Source organism: Terrapene carolina, unplaced genomic scaffold (assembly GCF_002925995.2).
Source record: "Terrapene carolina triunguis isolate 2854851 unplaced genomic scaffold, T_m_triunguis-2.0 Scaffold211, whole genome shotgun sequence".
Classification (NCBI taxonomy): domain Eukaryota; kingdom Metazoa; phylum Chordata; order Testudines; family Emydidae; genus Terrapene; species Terrapene triunguis.
Window position 1 is genome coordinate 963163 of NW_020664562.1, and position 17737 is coordinate 980899.

A 17737-nucleotide genomic window follows, 5' to 3' on the forward strand; every position below is an offset into this window, starting at 1 on the left:
TCTCAAGCACCATGAAATTGACAAGATGCCTAACATCTTCACTGCTGCCCACCAATTTCTGAAAAACAGCAGTGGAACTCCAGCGTGCTGTTAGCCAGTAAAGTTCTGAGCAGCAGCAGAGACATTGGAGCTGGCTGTCTGCAGACTCAGAAAGACTGGTTCACATTCAGAAAGCTAGCTTCACCAACAGAGAGAGAGAGAGACACGCTAAAAGAAAGTTGACTTCATTAAGTCTGCGTAATTAGGGAACCGACTGATGCCAACTGGTAATAAAACATGAAGGAATGGGACTGCTGCTTAATCAGGAAGCTAATTTTGCTAAATCAGGATGCCTCTTGGTGGAAAGAGTCTCGAGGACAGACAGATGTTATAAAGCAGAGCTAGCTGGAGCTATGAATACCTCACATGCAGAATTGAGCAGTGGGGGGTTGCTCCTGCTCCCACTGGCAAAAATACCCATTGGTTACAGCGGTGCAGGATCAGACCCAAGATGAGCCAGAAACTGATCAGTTGTGCATTTGCCACCCAGTGTCTCTGCACCTATTGGAAAGTCACTGTGTACAGTGTCAATAATTCAGCCAGCCACGGCCAGCACAACCCCATTTAAAAAGTATGTTCATCCTTTTTCTAACAGGCCAGTAAGAAGGGAATGATGTCAGTGCCTTCATTTGTAAGTATCCCACAGTACATATATTTGTTTGGAGTTTTCATGGTATCATGTTCGTTTTGTTTTTCATGGTATCATATGAGAGGTACTTCAGGAAAGCTTTTTGTCGATAGGCTGGCCACTGGGGCATCCTCATTATGGAGATTATAATACCTCAAAGTGCAGTTCTGCTCTGACAAGGGGATCTCTTAAAATGACATTGGTGGGTTCCATATTTACATTCTGTGGGTGATTTGTGCGCAACTTACAAGTAATAAGATGTATTTTGTAGCTGACAGACCTGCACACACAACCTGGACTCTGAGAGTCAAGAAGGGCTTTTTCCTTCTGCATCATCACCAGTAACAGACTCTACACATAAGCCATGCCCTAAGTGATCCCTATTGCATCCTGTTTCCTTCCAAGGTGTTTCACAGGAACTGCATGGAACGTATGTCTTGTCTACATGCAGACTTGCCTCACTTTTACCAAAAGTGTATTTTTAAATCTATTTAGTGAAACCAGTATGTTTTCTACATGTAGACCAGCTCCTCATTAACCATTCTGTTAAGGACACACAAGCAGGAATAGACTTCAGCTCACACTCCGTTAGCTGATCTGGCTCTGCAGGGCAAACAGGAGTAAAAAGCAGTGTTGTGTCAGATGCAACTCTGAACACACGTACTGGGAGCAGATCTGCCATTTTCTTACCTAGTCCCTTTTCAGAGTAGAACTACACTTGAAGGGGCAGCAGGAATTGGCATGAGGGCCCATGAAGGAGCAACAGCTATGGAATGTCAGTCAGTTTGCGATGTGCTCTTGAACTTTTGTCCAGCAGGAAGATCTTGGTAAACAGCTGAACTTGGTGCCTGGACAGATGACAAGGTGGGTGTATTCTACATAATCTCTCTCCTCATCTGTATCCCCTGTCACAGGTGGGCTCTGGTTGGGTCCTTTGGTGTGCATTTATGAAGACGAGTACTTGCAGATCTCCTCCTCTAGTCAACAAGCAACTTGGTCAGAGAGTGGTGCCTGCTCCATATTGCATACAAACCCTCTCTCATATTTGCTCAACCTGATGAAGCCCAGGTCTGTTGTATTTGGCCCCTCAGAAGACAGGTGTCTTGAGTGCCTGGTGTCCAGCTGCCCCACCAGGGAGGGACTTACTCATCGGAAGAGGAGAACGGCTCCCCATTGCTGGCACCATGCTTGGCCTGGTGGCGGATGAGGTGGGTGGACTGAGTGAAGGCCTTGCCACACTGGGCGCACTGGTAGGGCCGTTCCCCCGTATGCACCCGCATGTGCTGGGTAAGCTGCGAGGCATGGCGGAAGGCCTTGCCGCAGTCTGAGCACAGGTAGGCCTTTTCCCCACTATGGATCTGCTGGTGCCTCTTGAGGGTGGAGGAGCGGGCGAAGGCCTGCCCGCACTCGGCACAGGCGAAGGGCCGCTCGCCGGTGTGGATGCGCTGGTGGCGGATGAGGCGTGAGGACTGGGCGAAGGCCATGCCACATTCAGAGCACTTGAAGGGGCGCTCACCAGTGTGCAACGTCTGGTGCTCGAAGAGGTTGGAGGACTTGGTGAAAGACTTGCCGCAGATGGCACAGGAGAAGGGACGCTCGCCCGTGTGGATGCGCTGGTGCTCCACCATGCGGCTGGCCACGGCAAACTCCTTGCCGCAGTCAGGACAGTGGAAAGGCTTCTCACCCAGGTGGGTGCGTTGGTGGCGCAGTAGCGAGAGTGGCTTGTTGAAGGTCTTGCCGCACTCCTGGCAGGGGAAAGGCTTGTCGTTGCTGTGCATGTTGCGCTGATGCTTGCGCAGGTCCGAGGAGCGCACAAAGGCCTTCTCGCAGTCCAGGCACTTGTAGGGCTTCTCGCCGGTGTGCGTGCGGATGTGTTTGCGGTAGTCCGAGGACCAGGTGTAGGCCTTGATGCAGAACGGGCACTTGTAGGGGCGCTCGCCTGTGTGCAACCGCTTGTGCTGCTGGAGGGTGCCCTGGTGTGAGTAGGCCTTGCCGCACAGCTCGCAGGCGTACGGCTTGGCCCCACTGTGCGTGTCAATGTGGCTCAGGAGGTTGCTTGATTTCTTAAAGGCCCGTCCACACTGCATGCATTTGTAAGGCCGCTCCTCCACCTCGCTGCTGCCCACCTGCTGCGTCCCAATCCTGACCCTCCTCACCGTGGCTGCTTTCAGGGCCCCAACACTGCCCGCTATCTCGGCTGGCTTGTTGGCAGCTTTCGGGTTCAGCCACTTCACCCCTCTCTTGCTTTTCAGGGGAAGCTCTTTGCTCCCCCCTGGCTTGCTGAAGTCCATACTTGGATTTCCTGGGAACACCTCACCCTCTACTTTCCTGGTCATGTAGCTCTTGATGCTTTCCATGCCATTGCACGGCAGGCTGTCCCTGGCTGGGTCGTCTAAATCACTGTCCAGGGTAACCACAGTGTCCACGTACTCGGTTGAGCTTGGCAGCACCTTGCCAAAGTGATTTATGCCTTGTGGGCTGCGCCGAAGAACAGCAGGCTTCCTCACTGGCCGGCTATGCCACTTGTGACACACTGTCTCCTTGCTGCTTTCCTCATCGCCCTCATCACTCTTGGTGCGAAGACTGACCATCATGTTCAACTTCTTGGCCACACCGTTGGCATTGATAAGGGTGAAGGTCTCATAAAAGACCTCGTCTTCCTCACACAGAAGGTCCTTTGCCATGCTGTCCCTCGGCATGGAGCTGCTGGACACTGGATCTTGGTCCTTCTGCATGCCGTTCCCAAAATGATCACTGTCGCTTTCCTTAGCTTCCTCCTCCTCATTGCCTTCATCATTTTCACACCATGTGTTTGTGGTCCTCTTTCTGTCCCCATAGGATCCCTGAGCCAAACTGCTGCTTGGGTATTCCTGGTCCAGTCTCTCAGAGCATTCTATGCTTGCCATTTTCCACTTCTGCTTCTGAATATCTGCTTCCAGGATCCTTCAGCCTGAAGCTGACCTCAGGGTAAGTGACCTGTATTTTAGAACAAGAGATGAATGAACAGGGGCTGGGGACATTTGTGAGGAACAGAAAGCAGCTAGGGATCATTATTACATTGACACCCAAAGGTCCCAGTTGAGCTAGGGGCTTACTGTGCCAGGCGCTGTACAAAGAGGGGTGGCTCATTCCTTCCTCAAAGAACAGGGAAAAGACAAGACTGGCTACGATAACAGAGAGAGAAACAAACAAACAAACAGCATTTTAGAGGTGATCTGGGATACGTATCTTGTTAGCTGGTAATATTTTTTTAATCCTTTCCCTCGTTACTAATTTTAGTTTATTCTTAAAGCTCACCTATGTAAAGGTCATTGGTTCTAACCTTTGTTCTAACTCATGGTACTGTTTTAATTTCTATCTTTTCTATTAAAACCATTGCCTCTCTTCTGTGTTTTTAAAACAACTTATCTATTTTTCTGCTTTCTAAACATAGGAGCACCAGGAAGCAAACAGATGCTCTTAATTATGGAGGCCCTGATGCACTATGGTGCTGGATATCAAACTGCTGTTTCTCTTGATTACCAGGGAGCTAAGACATCTAGAATGCAGGGTAAGGAACAAAAGTTAATTTCTCTGACAGAAGGTCTGACTCAGGAAAGTTCTGGGAATCAAACCAGTCTCTCTCTCTTTTATGGAGAATCTCAAATACTTTGAGGACATGATACTGACAAGGGAAGCCTGTCAATTCAAAGTTTTGCTATAGAAATAAAAATAGGAAGAGGGCAAGAAATCAGAGAACTGACTTTCAGAACATCAGGAGCTCTCAGTTCTTCCCTGAAACAATAACACTTTCTCTTCTCTTGCTTTATTGCAAGATGCATGTAAAAAAAATGACCACAAAATAGGCTAATTAAGTCACCTGCCTGACGCCATCCTGAGGGTTTGTTCACCACTTTAAAGTTCTTGAATGTACAGTGCCTATAGCTGGAGACAAGATCCGTAATGGAATAACTCCCTGGATGAAGACTGTACACCTGCCGCCCGTGGTGGAGCAAAACGGGGCGCTGAACAGCTCAGCCACTCAAAGATCTATGCTGTGATGGGGCTCACAGTTTTTTTTACTGGACTGTGCATGTGATTTGTGGGCAGGTTTAGGGCTCTGCACTTAGCAGTTGTTTGATTCAGCCTTCAGAGCGCTGTGTATAATGGCCCGCACAGAGTTAATGTGAAGTGTGTCAAAGTGCAAGACGTTATACCTCTAACGCTAGTGGATGGCAATACAGACATGGTTTGGCCAACCCAAACCAGCAGTCAGTTCTAAGGGTGGCAAAAGTACACCTAACCGTAGAGGAATAGCAAAGGAATGCTACTCTCCACTGACAGTGGCCAATGCAGAAAATTAGTTCTCAAGCATATAAACAACCCAGGGATGCTGACACTAGGGAGTCCTGGTCACAGACAGCAATTGCAAACAAAAAATTGCTCCCCCTCATTTCTTTCTCCTGAATCTAATTTTGCAGTATTCCCAGAGCTTCCTGGGATAATTTACAGGAGATTGGCTGCAACTCCAGCAATCTTACCTTGAGCTGCTTCAATCTCCAGGACTTGCAGGCATTTGTGGAACACAGGGAGCTCTTGTTTTGAACAAGTTCCTGTTGGTACCTGAGGAAAAACTGGCCTGAGGGGTAGCACAGTCTGTCCAAGTCACTGACTCTCCCCAGGTGTATGTCACAGGGAGACACAAGCATAGAGACTTCTGTAGAAATCTAAAGCTGCCCACAGGGTGAGGGTGACCTCTCGCTCCTGATCCTCAGCAGCTTGAAAAAACAGATTTGGTCCCAAACTCAATGCATGGACTGTCTGGAGGAAACTAGGTCTGACTGCAGCAAGTACCAGACGTCAGGCCTTGAGAGCCCAGCTGCCTCCAGTCTGTGCCCTCTGAGATATTTTTCATAAAGCTCCCCCTCCCATTTCTCTTTCCCTATTGATTTCTGGCCTGCCTCTCCCCCTTTCCCATTAATCCCAGATCTAGCTGCAATGACTCACCCTGGTATTTGAGTACAGGTGTGTCCCAGGCAGCTGCCCCCGTGGGATCATCTGCTCCAGGTTAGGAACGAGGAAAGGCAGGGAGTTTGGTGCAAAGCAGCAGTGGCAAATGTGCCAGTGTCTGTCTCACCCTTTTGTGTCCAGTCTAGCAGCTGCAGAGCCTCAGGAGGTGGGGCCTGTGAATACATACAACCTTCCTGCCTGCATCACAGAGAGCAGCCTGGGAAATACAGCAGGGCTGCCCTGTCTGACTGCCTGACTGAGCCATTCTTCCAGTTCACTCCTCACATTCTAGTGATGGAAATGGACTCTGAGCCAGGTAAATCACCTCCCTTGCCCTACAGTATAGTTACTATGCTGGTTTTGTCCACTGTGAATTGAAAGGTGGCTTCCACTAGGAAATTAACCCATAGGCTGATAGAGCTCCCTGTCTGAAAGTTTTTCCTGATATTCATCCTATGTGTTCCTATATTGACTCCATCCTATCGCTCTTCATTACACCCTAGTTTATTATGCTAATTAATTTCAATTCCTCCCTAATATTTACACCTTTCAGATATTTGTATGTCCCCCAGTTGATTGTTGCTTAGTCACAGTGTAAACCAATCACTCCAGCCCCAAAATCCTGGTGTGTGTCTGTCTTTCAGTGTCTGAACCTTCCTGCAGTCATCTTCTGTTCTCCCTCTCCTGCCTCTTACTGACTCAGATCACGCACACTGCTCAGTTCTCCGACTTCTGCAGCAGTGATTTTCCTCCTCTCACTAGGAATTAAATAGTTTTAACCTTTATTTCTTTGTTTAAATGCTCTGGAATCTTGTGCTTCCAAAACACCTGTCCTCTTTTTTTTAAACAGACCACCCCATCCCCATTCATACTAGGGAGGAGAGATTCTTCAACTGCAACTTCTTCCCTTAGGGTTAGCAGAAGCAGATACATTTTGGTCTCTTGAAGCTGACCTGTAGAACAGTCCAAGTTCCCCTCCACTCCCTCACCTAAAAATGCTTACCTTGAAATTTTTATTTCTGGTGTATTTGAACTCTTTAAAGAGGGCTGTCAGGAGTACTGGATAGCTGCTCATGGGATTGAATTTGATCTGCTTGCTTTTGTCCCCAAACCACAGGTTCAATGGCCCATTTTGCTATTGATTGGAAAGTATTTCTCATCTGATGGCCTTTGAGAAATGAGTTAATAGTTTCAGGCCAGTTTCTAATGGCCAGAACAGGTGTCCACTCTGAAGCCCACCATCACAATCAATGCTAATTTGCATGCTTTTGGGCAGACTGAATGGGCCAGGGAGACGGAACTCTCCTGTGACTCCTAGAGGCAGTCCCTTCAGGGGAGAGTTTGAGACAGTGGCTTGGATATTGTAAGGGAAATTTACACTGCAGCAGCCTGTGCTGTATCTGTTCTCTTGATTAACAGAGGCTTCAGTCTCCAAACTGGACAGCCTGCCACCTATCCTATATTAAAATATAGAAAAGGACTGCCAGATTTAGAACCGCAGAAAGACAGGGTTTGCCATGCTCTATCACAACTTGGTCCATGGAGGCTAGTCTGCGTTCTGCATCCAGCAGGGACAATTAACTGAAGCTCCAGAGGGATGAGAAACCCCTCTTATAGGGTGACCAGATGTCCCAATTTTATAGGGACAGTTCTGATATTCGGGGCTTTGTCTTATATAGGTACCTATTACCTCCCATCCCCTGTCCCGATTTTTCACACTTGCTATCTGGTCACCCTGCCTGTTACAATGCAGCTAGCCAACTGTGCAATTCTCCACGTGGGACAGAGAAAGGGGTGAACTCAGGCTCATCAAAGAACAGTGTTTCAATAACAATTTTCTAACAAAACCAACTGTTTTTCAGTTTTGACACAATTTTTTTTACTGTTTTTAAGTTTTCAATAAATCAAAATAAAAACTTAATTTAGTTTGTTTGAACTCAAAATCAGCATTTCAGGTTTGGTTTTTAGCTATTTCAATTCAAAACCAAAACAAAATTTTTGTTTCAGTTCAGTCTGTTCAAAATTTACAAAGAATTTTCATGAAAATGTTCCTTTTCCTCAAAAATCCATTTCTCCTTTTAAAAATTTTTTTTTATTTTTTTTTTTTTACCAGGTATAGGGAAAAGTTCCTTCCTGACCCCCACAAGCAATTAATTTCTGTCCTGGAGCATGAGATGTGATAGTCTTTATCATTACCTTAGCTTGCAAAACTAATTGTGTTGGCATGAAATTAACTAGTTTTCTTTTAAAATTCAGCCACAGTACTTGAAAGACTTGTCTAATATTTTATTATTCTCTGAGATTAGCTTCAGCATTTGCAATGCCTGCTTTGACAGTTCCACAACAAAATGCTATTTCTGATTCATAAATCACACAATTGTTGCACGAGTCATGCTAAAATAATCTTTTAGGGAAATGTACCTTGGGGAAGGGGAATCAGATGGAGAGGGGTTTATGCTGCCAGAGAGGGCTACAGAGGATATGAGAGAGAGGATTATTCAGGGATGGAGGTCTAGTTATGGAGGAATATGTTATGAAGTCCATTTTTGGATCTGGATATGGGAGTACAGGGAAATAGTCCTTGCACCTTGTATGGGGAATTTGGGGGAGCCTGGGTTTGGATAGGAAGGGGGATCAGGAGGCATGACTTTGAGGGGGTATGAGACCTGGGTGTTGGTCAGAGAGGGACAACCTGACATAGTTAGGAGAGGTGTTTTTATTTTAACTACTTGCTTTTGTCTGTCTGCAATAGTGATGCTGAAGTTCTGCATATTTTTAATTTTGTCCCATTGATAGTCAAAAAAATAGGGCAAGAATTCAATCAAACCCTGCTCTCTATATACATGCGCACACATCTGCACTAGCCCCTTCCTATTGTACATAGCACCTACCTGCACTCAATAAATGAATTCATAAATTCACAGACATTTAAGGCCAGAAGGGACCATTACATCCTCTAGTCCAGGGGTGGGCAAACTACGGCCCGTGGGCCGGATTCGGCCCATCAGGGCTTTGGATCTGGCCCATGGGATTGCCACCCCAGTGGCGCCACGGATCCCGCACTGCTCCCGGAAGCGGCTGGCAACACGTCCCTGTGGCCCCTGGGAGGGCGAGGGGGCAGAGGGCTCCGCATGCTGCCCTCACCTGCAGGCACTGCCCCCCCCTCCCCGCAGCTCCCCTTGGCCAGGAAGGGGGAACCGCGGCCAATGGGAGCTTCAAGGGAGGTACCCGCAGGTAAGGGCAGCGCATGGAGCCCTCTGCTCCCCCTCTCCCCCAGGGGCCGCAGGGACGTGGTGCCGGCTGCTTCCGGGAGCAGCGCAGGGACAGGGCAGGTAGGGAGCCTACCTTAGCCCTGCTGCCACCCCGGAGCCGCTCCAGGTAAGCGGTGCTGGGCCGGAGCCTGCCCCCCGAACCCCTCCTTCACCCAACCCCCTGCCGCACCCCTCCTGCATCCCAACCCCCTGCCCTAAGCCCCCTCCCACACTCTGCACCCCCCTGCACTCCAACCCCCTGCCTGAGCCCCTTCCTGCACACCGCACCCCCTCCCACACTCTGCTCTCTCTCCCGCACCTAGGGTGACCAGGTGCCCTGATAAAATCGGGACTGTCCCGATTTTTAGGCGTTCGTCCCATGTCCCGACCGATGTTTGGTCGGGATGCAATTTGTCCCGATATTTCGCACTCCTGTTTTTGTTTTGTTCCGTCGGCGGGACTCCGCTTTTTTTTCTCTCCCTTGCTCTGCCGGCAGGACTCCGCTTTTTTTTCTCTCCCTTGCTCTGCCGGCAGGACTCCGCTTTTTTTTCCCCCCCCTGCTCTGCTCGGCGGCCCCCCCTTTTTTTTTTTGCTCCGCCGGCAGGACCCCCTTCCTTCCCCATGTGTCCCGATATTTTCTTTATCCCATCTGGTCACCCTACCCACACCCCAGCCCTACATTCATGGCCCTGCATGCAATTTCCCCACCCAGATGTGGCTCTAGGGCCAAAAAGTTTGCCCACCCCTGCTCTAGTCAGACCTCCTGTATATTACAGGCCATTAAACTTCACTATATACACTTGTGCACATACCTCCAGCATGCCCTTACGCACATATCGCATACTGTGCACCTACCTGTAGGCCATGTCTGTCAGAAAGCACACTACCGTATATACATGTCCCTGTAACTGCATGTTCATAGAGAACCACAGGCATCAGGACCCACAAGGTTCCATTGCCCTGCCAATCAAAATCTGGAACTAAAGTCCCCTCTGCGCTGGGGTTTGAATTCCAGCACCCAGGGAAGCAGAAGGGCCTCAGTAGCTGCACCCCACCCCAGGTCTAGCACCACACCTTCATGTTACTCAGTTCAGCTGGCAGGACAGTTGAAGTTTAGATAGACACAGAAGGGTTTTTTAATCACAAATTGAATGTTTTATTCTGGCTAGAGAAGAGACAGGATTAGTAACAGAGATTTCATTTCATCACAATGAGGTGGCAGTGTCTTAGCTACTTGCCTGCTCCGCAGTGCTTAGGTTCTCGATAGCAGCATCCTCAGGAAGTTTTCTGTTCCCATGTAATTGTTTATTAAAATAAATATGGACTCTTCCAAAGTTGCTGATAACATGATCAGGCCCAAGCAATGGTAGTGATCATGCAGAGGTCAGCTGTGGCTACTTGTCAGCCCACAGCCTATTCCATGCCCCCACCTTCCTGCCAGTAAGACTATAGTGGGAGGCAATCACTGCCAGGCCAGAGACCCTGGCAGCAGGACTAGAAGAGGATGAAATGTATAGGCTGATTTCCCTTCCTTGTCACTCCCAGCACACCTCTAGCAGTTTGGAGTCTGAGAAATCCCACAAGGGGGTCTATAATGGATCCCATTTTGCTGCTGCTTAGCCTTTGATCTACCACATCTCTGTTTGGATATTTCACACCCTCTAAATTCTGCAGCCTCAATAGATCATCTTTGAACTAATATATTACTGTTCCTCCCTATCACTTGCTCAGTTCCAACCGGGGGGTACTGATGAGATGCAGAAAAACAATTACCAGGTAATATTTCTCTCTCCCCCATATCAGTCAAGCTGCTTTATCTGAGCCACCTCTTCTTGCTGAAAGAGAGGAGGGGGATTTGATGAGGAGACACCCCTCTCTTCCATTGGGTTTCAGTAAATTACAGTCTGTGTTCAACTCTTTTCTCTCTGCCCCCCTTTCCCCCCGGAAGAAGAAAAGGAAAAACCAGGTGCAAAATACAAAGAGCACATGATAATATGGGCATCATCCTGGACTCCCAGGCTGAACATTTTTCAGGATGGGAGATTTCTTCTGGTTTCAAAGAAGAATGAAACTTGAATTGGGAGCACTTGGACAAACGGTTTCCAGAGAAATAGCAGGAATTCATCATTATGCTGATCTAGAAGGACCCTTTACAACAAACTGGAGGGGTCCAGGTGGCACCAGAGACTGGCTATCACTGCCCAGAAGACTCCTAGCATTGGGTGAGAGGGTGCTGTGTGGGCCGAATGAGATTGGCAGGGCTGCAGGTTGAATGGGCTCTGAGTGGTAACAAGAGGACGGTCTCCGCTGGATTGAAATGCTCCTGCCATTGTCTACATCCAATGCTTCAAACACTTGGGAGAGTGGGGAGCTGGTCCTCAGCAGGCATAAGGGGAGCCCAGAGCCCATGGGGCTGATAAGAGCAGGGCTAGAAGTTGGTGCTTGATTTCTTTAGAGCTAAGCTGAAAAGAAAAGGGCTGGTACTATGTTAAAGTGAAAAGCCTGGAACTGCTCCACCTCCTCACAGGCAAGTGTTGCCCCCTTGCTTATCCCATTACACCAGAGAGAAGCAGATTTCAGTAATATAGCGACAGTTGCTCACAAGAAATTGGCATATTGCAAGCCACCCCTTGTGTTGTAAGTAGAATGAAAGTCCTGCTTTGTTCCCATGCATTCCAGTGTGCAAACTGGAATTCTGGTGACAGTGACCCTCCGCTTATGGAGAAGTTACAGGAAAATTGCTTTGTGGGGAAACAAATGACCTAGTTATCGCAGGACTCCCCTATAGCAAATGTTTTCACATTCTGTAGCATAGGCAGCGATCAAAGACTCGGGGCTCAAGCTTCCCAACCCACCCTCTGATTCAGGTCTCTTTTCACCTCCTCACACCCAACTTCCCTCTCTAGGCATTGAAGTTGCATTGTATGTAGCTCCTCCCATCCCAGAGGGGGAAAAGGGGAAGTTGGAGTTCCGATACCATCACCACTCTTGGTTCAATAAAACATCACTCCTTTCTTTTATACCTAACCTGCCCTTTCTGCACATCCCCTCTCCTCTATTTACCTTCCTCCTCCCAATGATCTGTGAGAGATGGACAGAGAGCAGAGTCCATACTGAGAGACAGATGGCAGAGCTGGGCAGGCAATTCCTGATCAGTCATTTTAAAGGTTGGTTGAAATTTTCTGAATTTTTTTGGTCAAAACGTTGATGGAGGGGAAAAACATCTTGACAGCTTTTTCTGAAATAGGGCTCATGGCATGTTTCTGTTCCCTGCCTGGATGAACGTAACACTTTAGAATCAGGCTTCCAATGAGGTAACAACAGATCTGTCTGGGATGGAACATAAGAATGGCCCTACTAGGTCAGACCAAAGGTCCATCTAGCCCAGTATCCTGTCTTCCGACAGTGGCCAGTGCCAGGTGCCCTAGAGGGAATGAACAGAACAGGTAATCATCAAGTGATCCATCCCCTATCGCTCATTCCCAGCTTCTGGCAAACAGAGGCTAGGGACACCATTCCTGCCCATCCTGGCTAACAGCTATTGATGGACCTATCCTCCATGAATTTATCTAGTTCTTTTTTGAACGCTGTTATGGTCTTGGCCTTCACAACATCCTCTGGCAAGGAGTTCCACAGGTTGACTGTGGGTTGTGTGAAGAAATGCTTCCTTTGTTTTAAACCTGCTGCCTATTAATTTCATTTGGTGACCCCTAGTTCTTGTGTTATGAGAAGTAGTAAACACTTCCTTATCTACTTTCTCTACACCAGTCATGATTTTATAGACCTCAATCATATCTCCCCTTAGCCGTCTCTTTTCCAAGCTGAAAAGTCCCAGTCTTATTCATCTCTCCTCATACGGAAGCCGTTCCATACCCCTAATCATTTTTGTTACCCTTTTCTGAACCTTTTCCAATTCCAATGTATCTTTTTTGAGATGGGGCGACCACATCCGCACACAGTATTCAACATGTGGGCATACCATGGATTTATATAGAGGCAATATGATATTTTCTGTCCTATTTTCTATCCCTTTCTTAATTATTCCCAGCATTCTGTTCGCTTTTTTGACTGCTGCTGCACATTGAGAGGATGTTTTCAGAGAACTATCCACAATGACTCCAAGATCTCTTTCTTGAGTGGCAACAGCTAATTTAGACCCCATCATTTTATATGTATAGTTGGGATTATGCTTTCCAATGTGCATTACTTTGCATTTATCAACATTAAATTTCATCTGACATTTTGTTGCCCAGTCACCCAGTTTTGAGAGATCCTTTTGTAGCTCTTCACAGTCTGCCTGGGTCTTAACTATCTTTAGTAATTTTGTATCATCTGCAAATTTTGCCACCTTAAAAGGGGAATGGATGAGAGATACAGTAATAATCTTACTTTTTATTATTGGGCCGTTCTCCCAGAAAGATTCCAAACATTGGCTACTGTGCTGGGGAACCACCTGGGCCATCGCCCAACCACTTTTTGGCCAGGCCAACTCTGAGTGGTGCTGCGACCCCATGTACCAGGCCATAATGCCACTCATTCACAGTTGGCCCAGCCATCCTTCCATCATGATAGGGCAGCGTTTTTCAAACTTCGGGTCACGACCTAGCACTGGGTCACTCTGGTCAGCACCGCCAAGCGGGCCATTAAAAGGCCTGCTGGTGGTGCTGCCCAGCTAAGGCAGGCTAGTTCCTACCTGTTTCGACAGCGCGCTGTGCCCCAGAAGCGGCCAGCAGTGGGTCCAACTTCTAGGCAGGGGGGCCACAGGGCTCCATGCGCTGCCCCTGCCCCGAGCACTGGCTCCGCACTGGAGTGGGGGTGGGGCTGTGCCTGCGAGTGAGAGTCAAGTGAAGCCACTTGCACACCTCGGAGCCGGACCTGCTGCTGGCCACTTCCGGAGCGCAGCACAGTCTGTGGTGCCAGGACATGTGGGAAGCCTGCCTCTGCACCCTGGCTGCACCGCTGACTGGGAGCCACTAGAGGTAAGTCCATGCCCCAATCCCCTGCCCCAGCCCTGAGCCCCCCCAAACCTGGAACCCCTTCCTGCACCCCAAGCCCCTCATTCCCGGCTCCACCCCAGAGCTTGCACCCCCAGCCCAGAGCCCCGACCCCCTCCTGCATCCCAACCCCGTCCCAGCCCAGAGCTCCCTTCCACACCCTGAACCCCTCATTCTCGGCTCCACCGTGCACCCCAACCTTCTGCCCCAGCCCTGAGCCCTTCCCACACCCCAAACCCATCATCCCCAGCTTTGTTGGTTCATGGGTACCAACAATTTTCTTCAACTGGGTCCCCAGAAAAATGGTTGAAAACCACTATGTCTGGGTCAAATCTGAGTGAGCGGCATTGTGATCTGGCACCGTGGAGTCAGTGCCACTCAGGTTTCGGTGCTGCGACAACATGCACCAAGTTAGAGTTCCTCACTCAGATTTAGAGAGGGGTGGGTGTAGGGACTCATGGTTGGGGGGAGTAGGAGGGAGCCTGAGAGGGAACGAGGAGGGTGAGGTGCAATGGGGGGGAAATCTATCCCTCATCACTCTAAATGGAGCTCCGCAGCCCGATTCCAAATGCTTTACAAATGACACATAGAAATACCTTTGCCTAGCAGTGAAATGCAGCCACTTCTGGGGTACAGCACAGCAGTTCAGGAGGTGAAGTGAAGAATACTAGATCTAGTGAAACTAAGGGGGAGTTTTCAATGAGAAGGGTAATTAACCTGGAATTTGGCCAGGACATCGTTGATAACATTTCTACTGTTGCAAAAAGTGCCTTGGAGCCTTTAACGACCACACTAGGTTGGAGGCTCAGTGCCCCTAATACCAAGGTTAGTTAGTTCAGTACTGACTTAGAGGGAAAAATGCCAGATGAAATCACCAAAATCCTCTTCCTCCCTTACCTGTGCTTTCCCTGGAGGTCTCCCATTGAAGTTCTGGCCCAGCATGACTCACCTAGCTTATTAGACTGGATGAGGTCATAGGCTGAGAAAGTGAGGTAACTGCAGCAGGATAGAGAGGGATTCAGCTCTGAAAGGTGGGACAGGTGAGAGGTATGATAGGAAGCGAGGTGGCCAGTCTATGTGATATGGAGGAGAATTCTGGTCTGTTGTGAAGGATAGGTACTAGAAAGTGGAATACCAGCAGGTCCTGTATGGGATGGAGAGGAATTTGGACCTGCATACATAACATTTTCATTGGCAATATCTCCAATACCCAACTGCAGCTATGTGAAACTGGGCAGGGTTGAACGTACAGTCCTAGGGTCAACTGGATTCCGGCTGCACAGCCAAGTTAGGGAGGGGACAGTCCTGGGGTAGAGGGTCATGGCCTTGGAACCTCAGCGTGGGAACGTCCCAGCGGCTCCGCTCCTCCTCCCTCAACTCCATCTCTATCCGGTGGCCTTGGGCATGCATCCGCTGGTGGGAGCGAAGGCCTGAGAGCTTGGGGAAAACCTTGCCGCACTCCCCACAGCGAAAGGCCTTCTGGACGTGGGTCTGCCGGTGCTTGAGCAGGGCAGTGGAGCGGATGAAGGCCTTGCCGCACTCGGAGCAGACAAAGGGGCGGTCGTTGGTGTGAGTAGCCTGGTGGAAGGTGAAGCTGGATGACTGGCTGAAGGACTTGTTGCAGATGCCGCAATGGAAGGGCTTGAGGCCCATGTGCATCTTGCGATGCTGGAGCAGGGTGGAGGGGTCAGAGAAGGTCTTCTCGCAGAAGGGACACTCATATGGCCGGTCGCCGGTGTGCGTGTTCTGGTGGATCAGCAATGAGGTAGAGCGGGCGAAGGACTTATCGCATACAGAGCAGCGGTAGGGCTTCTCGCCAGTGTGTGTGCGCTCGTGCCGCCGCACCATGGAGGCCTGGTAGAAGCCCTTGCTGCAGTAGGAGCACTTGTAGGGCCTCTCGCCCGTATGGATCCGCTGGTGCACTTTGAAGTCCGACTTCCTGGCAAAGCTCTTGCCACAGTCCCCACAGATCAGAGTAGTGGCACCAGCAGCTGCCATGGGCTTGCGGTCTCTCAGTACAGGCGCAAACTTGCTGATTTCTGCCACTGCTGCCAGGTCTGTGGGCACAAAACCAGCAAAGACTCTGCCAAACTCTGCCCTGCCCTGGCCGCATTCTGCAGGACTGTCCACCATCATGCTGTCCTCACCCTGCTTGCTGATGGGCTCTGGTCTCCAAGGCCCTCCACTCATGGGCAATCCCTGATCTGTCCGATCCTACCCTTTTCCTTTGCCAGGTTAAGGCACAGCTGCACTCCTGCCATGAATGGTGACTTGTGGAACTGCTGTGTGCTCACAGTCCATGACTCCCAGCACCTCCAAGGTCTGAAACCAAAGAGACGCAAACAGGAGATACAAGTCCCCTTTACAACAAACGTAGAGCTCGGCATTCCTTTCATAGGTCTCCCCTCCAGCATAGGGTGACCAGATGTCCTGTTTTTAAAGGGACAGTCTAGTTTTTTGGGACTTTTTCTTATATAGGCGCCTATTACTCTCCCCCCCCCCCCCCCCCCCCTTTTTTTCACAGTTGCTATCTGGTCACCCTACTCCAGCATCCCTTAGCGGCCTCTGAGCCCTACCCCTTGTCTATGCAGGGATTAGCCAGCCCTGATTTCAGCCATCAGTGGCCAGTAATCAGAGTAGCCGCACCAGTGCAAACCCCTAGCGTAGAGAATGAAAACCATGATTTGCAGAAACTGAACTTGCCCAGGCAAATCACAGGTTTCCTTGTCTACACTAGGGCTTTTCATCTCTGCTTCTGCACTGATTGCTGGCCACTGTGCCCAGTGTAGACATGACCCCATCCTCCATAAATTTTGAAGTCCGAGGTAATTTTTCAAAAAATGTTGCATGACTGAATGACATAACCCCCCCCAATGTCCATCACTAAGTACGGTAATTTTGTCAAGTGGCTGTCGCGCAACATGGTAGTGCCGATCCCTGCAAGAAATTGAGTTCCCCTAACCCACAGCAGCCTCCTCCTCCTACTCCTCTGTTGTCCGGTCAGTGCCTACTATAGTGTGGTAGGTTCCACCTACCTACCGTGACTTTTCCAAAAGCTTCAGCAGCTTTCTAGGAAAAATCCCATTTAGCATAGTTCCCTAGGAAGAGTCTAACACAGGCTGGAAGCTCAGTGCAGAGAAAGCAAGCATGGGGGAGACTTCCCTTGTGTTGATGAGCTAACAGCCACCCGCTTAACGGGCTGGCTCTGGTCTGTCTGGCCAGAAGGAGCTAGGCTCCGGAGCAGGCTGCCTGTCGTGTTTCACATGAGGGGGACAGCCTGGGGTCAGGCCTGCAGGGAAGGAGCGCACTGGCACCCAGGGAAGGACTGACGGAGCAGAGGCATGCTGCTTGCCTGCTCTCCGGCTTCAGGGGCATGGCAGGGCTGCTGCCGCAGGCACCGCTGAGCAGCAGGGCAGGGGGCTGCCCAGAGGGGGTTGCCAGTCTCTCAGCTGGCATGTGTAGGGGGGCACTGCGCCCCCCATGGCAGCTCGGAAGGGGGACCTCCCTCTTCTCGCCTTCCTACGGCAGGACCCTGCCCGCTCCAGCCCCGCAGCGTGCCGGGCGTGGCCGGCCCAGGCTCACCTCCCTCGGTGCTGCCGCGCCCCGCTGGCTCCCCGCGGGCCCGGAGACTTGCGCGCCGCAGCCGCCGCTGCTCTCCCGGCCGGTGCGCACAGGGGCCTCCCCTTGCCGAGGACCCCAGCGCACAGCCCGTGCACACACACACACTCTGCACAGGCAGCTGTCCGCCCAGGCTGCCTGTGCAGCGGCGGGGAGACAGGGCGAGGCGGGTGGGGGAGCTGGCAGGGCGAGCCCGGCTTGGTTTATTTTTTTAAAGC

General features: G+C 50.0%; 1 protein-coding gene across 1 annotated transcript; it reads right to left on the bottom strand.

The window, feature by feature from the left end:
* Window positions 1-1650: 1650 nt before the first annotated feature.
* On the bottom strand, window positions 1651-16091 carry LOC113407336 (zinc finger protein 271-like). The gene is made up of 3 exons (XM_026655739.2): window positions 15235-16091; window positions 2465-3610; window positions 1651-2299 (listed from the first exon to the last, which is right to left on the bottom strand). Exons 1-3 carry the CDS (start codon window positions 16089-16091, stop codon window positions 1810-1812), a joined length of 2493 nt encoding a protein of 830 aa, XP_026511524.1. The 3' UTR covers window positions 1651-1809.
* Between the last annotated feature and the right edge of the window lie 1646 nt (window positions 16092-17737).

What these genes read in the sequence shown, in the direction of transcription:
- LOC113407336 (XM_026655739.2), bottom strand. Translation starts at nt 16,091, where the DNA reads ATGAGTGGAGGGCCTTGGAGACCAGAGCCCATCAGCAAGCAGGGTGAG. An exon ending in TGGGACGTTCCCACGCTGAG is followed by an intron (nt 3,611 to 15,234) that starts GTTCCAAGGCCA and finishes TTCAGGCTGAAG; the next exon opens with GATCCTGGAAGCAGATATTC. An exon ending in TTTGTGCGCTCCTCGGACCT is followed by an intron (nt 2,300 to 2,464) that starts GCGCAAGCATCA and finishes TGCCGTGGCCAG; the next exon opens with CCGCATGGTGGAGCACCAGC.